At 43.3% G+C, this 7,123-nt stretch overlaps 1 protein-coding gene across 2 annotated transcripts in view; it reads left to right on the plus strand.

The window, feature by feature from the left end:
• Window positions 1–3,783, plus strand: part of DSTYK (dual serine/threonine and tyrosine protein kinase) — a gene marked incomplete at both ends in the record, with an annotated part of 54,596 nt that extends 50,813 nt beyond the window's left edge. The window contains 3 exons of one of the 2 annotated variants that reach the window (XM_079698402.1): window positions 433–547; window positions 3,023–3,157; window positions 3,596–3,783. In XM_079698402.1, coding sequence (XP_079554528.1) covers window positions 433–547; window positions 3,023–3,157; window positions 3,596–3,783 — 438 coding nt within the window. The remainder of the gene's footprint in view (window positions 1–432; window positions 548–3,022; window positions 3,158–3,595) is intronic. The other variant, XM_079698403.1, reaches the window with a different exon arrangement.
• Window positions 3,784–7,123: the final 3,340 nt, after the last annotated feature.

Genomic DNA, 7,123 nt, shown 5'->3' on the forward strand with positions numbered 1-7,123 from the left:
TTGGACCTCAGGAAAGGAAACTAGAGGGAATTTAAAAACCCTCCTCAGCTGACCAGAGGACCTCAACCTTCTTATTTAGCAACTTTCTGCCCTGGGTTCTGGAGGTCAGAGGAGAATAATCAGGAACTAATAATACTTTCCTCAGTGTCCTTCACTTATTCATTCTTCCAAGATTTGCTAAGCTACTGACATGTGCTAGGCACTATGCTAAGTGCTGGGGATACAAAGATGAAAAAGACAGTCCTTGCCATCAGGTTGTTTACAGTATGGGGAGAAGACAGTAATGGGAGTGAATCTAGAGACAGGGAGAATAGAGGCAGAGTTGATTAAGTACTGCTGTGACATAGATGCCTACTTTTGAGCTTGGGTATGCAGCTGAGCACTATGTGCAGGACCAGGCATAGGATGACTCTCACCCTGCTTTGTTGGCAGTTGGACAAGCAGAACCGTGCCAAGATCACTGACTTAGGATTCTGCAAGCCAGAGGCCATGATGTCAGGCAGCATTGTGGGGACACCAATTCATATGGCCCCTGAACTTTTCACAGGTAAGCTGGAGGGCAGGGAGTGGGTTTGGGCAGGGCTCCGTGTTTTAACCAAGTGCTACCCTTTGGGCTAAGTAGTATCCACAAGTACTACTGGCAGTTCTGGCACAGGCAGGGGAGAAACCAGAACAGGGGAAACCTAAGACAAGTAGGGGGACAAGTGAAGAGGTAAAGGGGCAAGAAAGAAAAGTGTAAATGGGAGTCACCAACTGTTCTTTTGGATGTCTCTCTGGGCTATTAGTGCCATCATTGCCATAGTCAACCAATTATTTAATCCTAAAGTATTGATTGAATAACTCCTATATAATAAGAGTTGTCCTCTATCATTAAAGAACTTACAGTTGACAGAGATATATTGAGAGGTAAAATAATTCAGAATCAGTATAAGACAACATGTGATTAAGTGCTACATAATGTAATGTTGGTGTTCAGAGAAGAAATGTTAGGTGGTTTTGTGGTAGAGGTGAAATTCTGGATAGAAACTGAATGAGATCTGGAAAACTTGGTAGGTGGGAAGGGAACTCAATATATTTATTAATATATTCTCTGAGTTAGGCACTGTAGGTATGTTATATCATATATTTTGTTCCATTTAATCCTCATGACAATTCTGTGGTGATATTGATACATTTTTATGTCCATGTCATGGATAAAATTGAGGCCAGATTGATGAAGAAACCCACCCCAAAACATTGAGCTAGAAGTAATGAGGCTGGGATTGGAATTTAGGTCTTTCTGTCTCTAGAGTCCAACCATGTTAGATAGGAGAGAAAATTCTGGAGGCTGGGGGAGAGGAAATAGGAGCAAAATTTCCTATTAGAAATAAGCATGACAGGAAAGAAATCAGTTCGGGAAGTAATAGCAAACAAGTTGGAGATAAGATATATTTGAGCTTGAAATTTATGCAGTGGAGTGAAGGCTTGATGTGAAAGAAGTAAAGAGCTATTGGGCTTTTGAACAGGTGAGGGATGAAAAGAGATGTTCGTGGAAATGTTTAGTAGCAGTAGGTAAGGCAGATTGAGTGGCAAGAGCCAAGTAGGGAGACCAGTGGTGGAGACCAGACCTAGGATGAAGTTGGTAGTAGTGCTGAAACAAAAAATGGTACAGATTTGAGATCAATTCAGAGGAAGGATGGGCAAGATTTTGTAATTAACTTGATATGGGTGATGAACAGAAAAGAATGACTAAAAGACGACTCTGAGGTTTTGAGCCTGAAAGGATGAGGAAGGTTGCGTCATTGCCAGGGAAGGTGGAAAGGGAACGGCAGGTCACTTGTTAGTATTGGTAAGACTTAAAATTAGCAAATTATAATATTTGGATTTATAATATTTGGATTTCTCTCATTAGCCACAAGTCTTCCCCCAACCCTTCATTGAGTGATACATATAAGGATTAGGAGTTAGTTGGATAGCTGTAGTCCTACACACATTGAAAAGAAATAGTCATCATTTTTCTTTCCCTTTTAAAAAAATTTCTATTCCCACTTTTATTATTTTATCTTGGCTACTTCATATTTAAATTCATTTGATTATTTCTACTGCAGTTCATCCTACTGCTGTAAAAATAATCTTTCTGAAATATTTTCTTCATGTCACCTCCTGCTCTAAAGGATTAATGACTCTTGCTGCCCATCAAATCCAGACTCTTCTGTCTGACTTTAAAAATCTTTATGTTGTGGTTCCAACCTATCTACCCACCTGTACTTCCCAACTTTATTTCCCTAACATGACCTTACAGGATTAATCTTTTTGATTGTCCCGTTAAGATAAAGGCCCGGACTTTCCTGGTGGCACAGTGGTTAAGAATCTGCCTGCCAATGCAGGGGACATGGGTTCAATCCCTGGTCCGGGAAGATCCCACATGCCGCAGAGCAACTAAGCCCGTGAGCCACAACTACTGAGCCTGTGCTCTAGAGCCCGTGAGCCCCAACAACCGAGCCCAGGTGCTGCAACTACTGAAGCCCGCATGCCTGGAGCCGGTGCTCCGTGACAGGAGGAACCACCGCAATGAGAAGCCCGTGCACCGCAGCGAAGAGTGGCCCCTACTTGCTGCAACTGGAGAGGGCCCGTGCGCAGCAACCAAGATCCAACACAGCCAAAAATGAATGAATGAAAGAATAAATAAATAAATTTATTTATTTTGAAAATAAAAAAGTACTTCACACAAATAATCAAATACAAAATATAATGAATATCAGTGAAATATAAAATAAATAAAATAAAATAAAAGGCCTGTTTTCCTTCCCCTTTGTCAAGTTCTAGTTTTGGCTCTTTTAATCTTTAGTCCTCCCAGTGCCATAGTTTTTCGTATTATAAAATGGGCATTATAAATGTGTCCTGCCTAACAGGGTTGTTATAAGAGATAATGGGTATTAAAGGCTTTAGGAAAAAATGTGTAAAGACCTCTGCAGATGCAAGTTAGTGGTGATGCTGTTGATTCCCTCCCTGGCTCACTACTTGTCACCCTTTCTTGCTGTAGGGAAGTATGATAATTCTGTGGATGTCTACGCTTTTGGCATTCTTTTCTGGTATATCTGCTCAGGCTCTGTCAAGCTCCCTGAGGCATTTGAGAGGTGTGCCAGCAAAGACCATCTCTGGAACAATGTGCGGAGAGGTAAGAACCACGAGCCTTGCTTTGCCCTGACTCCCCAGGAGAGAGCAGACTGAGACCAGGCACTGCCGCAGTGGCCTCCTGTCCTCCTCTCTGGCCACTCCACAGCAGGACCTCACACACATTTAAACCATCATGGAATCCAGAAAAGACATTTAAGTCAAACCTTTGCTTCCAGGCAGCGTGGTTCTGAACTCTCAGACAGGTTTTTATCTTTAAAATTTCTAATTTTTCAACATCCTATGCCAGTGTATTCCAGTTTTTCATCACAGTTACTATTAGGTTCTAACCTAGATATCTGCAGTTGAAGCCAAAGCTCACTGCATTGTTTAGCATCCTGAGGCCCAACTGGGTAATCAGCCTGTGAGCTGATCATGCCTCTTCATTGTGTTGGTTCCCTTCTCGCTGCCTCTGGTCTTACTTCCATGCTCCTTTCTCTAGGGGCCCGTCCAGAACGCCTTCCTGTGTTTGATGAGGAGTGCTGGCAGTTGATGGAAGCCTGCTGGGATGGCGACCCCTCTCAGAGACCTCTCTTGGGCATTGTCCAGCCCATGCTCCAGGGCATCATGGACCGGCTATGCAAGTCACATTCTGAGAGGCCAAACAGAGGACTCGATGATTCTACTTGAAAGCAGAGACCTTTCTCTTTCACTCTTTATTTCTTTCCTTCCCCTCACCTTTTGACTATGGGAAGAATTTGACATTCATTACAGAGAGCTCCCAAGGGGACTGATGCTTGCTGGGCAACTTGAGACCTTCCCAGGCAGAGATGACTCCTGGATAGGGAAGAGTTGGATGGCTGTGAGCATATCCAACAGTTCACTGATGCCCCAGCTGTTTCTTTAGCCAAAAAGTCAGTATAAATCTCTTCTGTATGAAATTTCAAGAAAAGTCTTACCTGGTTCCCTTTTCCAGACTGTCTTTTAACTCCAGCCGTAATCAGGACTCTGTGCTCCCATTGTGGAGCCCACATTCCTAACATTCTTTGGAAGTCTTAGTTCATAGCTCCATTTACACATGGGAGGTTAGGTTTTTCTCCACCCAGAGTCCCTTTTCAGTTTATCCCCCGTGGCTTAGTCTGCTCTCAGACACCAGTTTTCTAGCAGATTGCCCACATATTTTGCCTGAGTAGGGGGAAGCAAGGGAGGGGCTAATGCTTAGTAAGGAGATGAGTGGTTGCAGTTCATTTTTAAAAAAGTATTCTGAGAAAAGGTGCAGGCCAGCCAGAGTCCACATGTAGATATTTGGAAGTGTTATTTAAACACTCAGCAGGCTGAGTACAGGAATACATATGTATAACACGTGTGTATACTTTGCTTTTGTTGAATAACAGTGTCTGCTAATTTGGTTTTTTTTGTTGCTTGGCATCCATTATTTAAGTGATGCAATGCCATGAAATGTACTGTATTGTATATTACTTGGGAAGACACTAGATATTCAAAGAGGCCTGGCAGCACTTGGGCTGTAGAGGGCTCAACAAGGCCAAAGTCCTGAAGATTTTACCTCCTAGCTCTGGTTGTCTGTGCTCCCACGTGGTGAGGTGAGATTGTGGCAGGGGGAGGAAGAAGGATGGGATGAAAGAGTTACCCTTACTGTGTTCCATCCTTCTTACCAACTTAATTAGGGCAATTTACCCCAGCCTGAAAATGATTACCTGGCCATTTTTAATGTGCTTGAGGTCTGGTCGCTTCTGTTGCTTCAGAATTGAGTGACGGACCTTCCTGCAGAGCAATCAGAAGACGCGGTGGAGCCTGGGGCTCCAGAGTAGCTGCCTTAGTGCCTAGGGAGCCAGCGGCAAGGTCAGTCTGGGGGCACTGAGGAATGCACATCGGGGTGAGGTTTCCACAGGCATGCCCTAGTTCCCTGGATCCTCTGCAGAGAGTGGCTCATTGATTGAGCAAAAGCCTTTCACTTCTCTGGGGAGGACTGTGCTGGTTCTTCTCAGACCAAAGAAGTCATTTGTGACTCCATCAGTTTCAAGGGGACAGAGCCTAGGCAGCAGCTTCTCCTAATTTTTAACACTAAAATTCAAGGAAAGAGTGAAGGGAGGGATATATTACTACCACGGATAGAAACAGGGGACTGGTAGAACTCTCAAGTAGTACCTGTCAGCTCTCCAATGCATTTTTTTGCATTTTCACTTGAGCTGCCAAAGAGGTGTTGACAAAGTATTTTCCTGATCAGCAAAGTGGTTTGGGGTAGCAGGGCTGGAAAGTGGTAACTGCACTGAATGACACTTTATTTTTTGGCTTATTATTTAGCACTGAGAAGCCAAAAGGGATTGGTGATTATAACAGCACTTTGGGGAATAGACTCCCTCTGGCCTTGCTTTGGAGAGAAGGCATGCGTGGTATTCCATCTGACTAATCAGGGAACCTCCTAAGTTCATACTGCATCAGAGTGGAATAAATGGCCCTCGAAGAGTCCATTGCCGAAAGGGTAGTTGCTTTCTTTGAGTTTTCAAAGCTTGATTTTTGGATTTGCTGGTTCAAATAACCCACTTTTTCTTTAAAAGAAAAAAAAAAGAAGGTTTATCCTTCTAAATATGGGGGTGGGGTGGGTTAGGGCTAGTGTGATGTTTAAGTGGGTTAGGAGGGAGTCACCTTGAGAAACCTGTATGGCAAACTCCCTTGGGGGTTTTAAGTACACTACTGTTCTGAAAAGGGTTTTTTTTAAAACTTTATCTGCTTTGTTAACATCCAGTCCACAGAGCTGACTGAAGAGACTGTGTGTGAACACCTGACACTGGGGAGACACCTTACTCAGAGGGTTGGAAAGGAAATTGGTCTGGACAGCTTGTTGTCTTTTGTCTTTATGTAACGTTTTTGTTTGTTTCAAAGGACTAATGTTTATTATTACAGTGTTAAATAAAAGTGTAATATACTAAGTGTGTAGAATAAAAGTGCAATAACAAGAGAAAATTACTTTGGCACAAACTTCAGTTCTTACACTCTCTCCCTCCCTGTGCTACCTGTCTCTTTCCATGATATTGTTACAGCAGGACAGTGTTAATTGTGTATATTTTTAAGAGATGCAACTATGGGTTAAGTCTTCATTTAGTGTAATTTTGAATGGCTGGGTTTGGTTTTATAGAGTACTGTGTATACTTCTGGGGTGCACAGACACCAGATGTGCTGTATAATAAAGATCACATTAACGTTTTAGGTTTATATCTGTTTGGCTTTTGTTTTCCCTTAACCTCACTGTGTCTACAGAATGCACTCTATTCCATTCCATTTCCACTGGGACCCTAGAGGTCTTTCAGTTTGCCTTGGAGACTGATGGAACATGTTACTCTCCCCCATGGATTGCTCTCAGTCTCTGGGCACTTGACCACTACCAGAGGGTAGGGCCCGGGAATGGGAGGTAGGAGAGCGAAGAAGAAGGGGGCAAAGTGGAGTGATAGCAATATATTTTTCAGAGCCTCTCCTGGGTTCACACCCTTTCCGCCAGCCTCTTTTCAGCACGAACTTGCAACATTCTGAACTTGTGCACAAGCCTATCTACTCTTCATTACACTGTGAGAGAATTGGGGCATGGAATCCATATATGGGCCTATCTGCATTTGGAATATTTGAATTTTCTCTTTAGGCTCAGCCTGTTCTTCAGATGTGCTTGCTCGGCAGTGCCTGATGAACTCCATCATAGGCCTCTACCAGCAGAGCAGCACTATCTGTAGCCACCAGGGACTGTCAGTCAGCATGAAGCATGCCTTCTCCCAGAGGGTGTGCGCCTTTGTTTTGTTTTGGATTACTACATCATACTCATAGCTGCTTCACTTTTTGCTGTAACTGCTTGTGATCTGACTGCAACACAAGTTTGGCCAGGAGATGGCAGCACACCTTAAACAGTTGATGTGTCTGTGATTAAGTCCTAAAGAAAAAGCTAAAGTTGAATCTCTGGTTCTCAGCCTCCCCTACACAATAGTCATCTAATGTAGATAAGCCTGTTACACTTGTGAAACTCTCC

This window comes from Hyperoodon ampullatus (genome assembly GCF_949752795.1).
Source record: "Hyperoodon ampullatus genome assembly, chromosome: 2".
NCBI lineage: Eukaryota > Metazoa > Chordata > Mammalia > Artiodactyla > Ziphiidae > Hyperoodon > Hyperoodon ampullatus.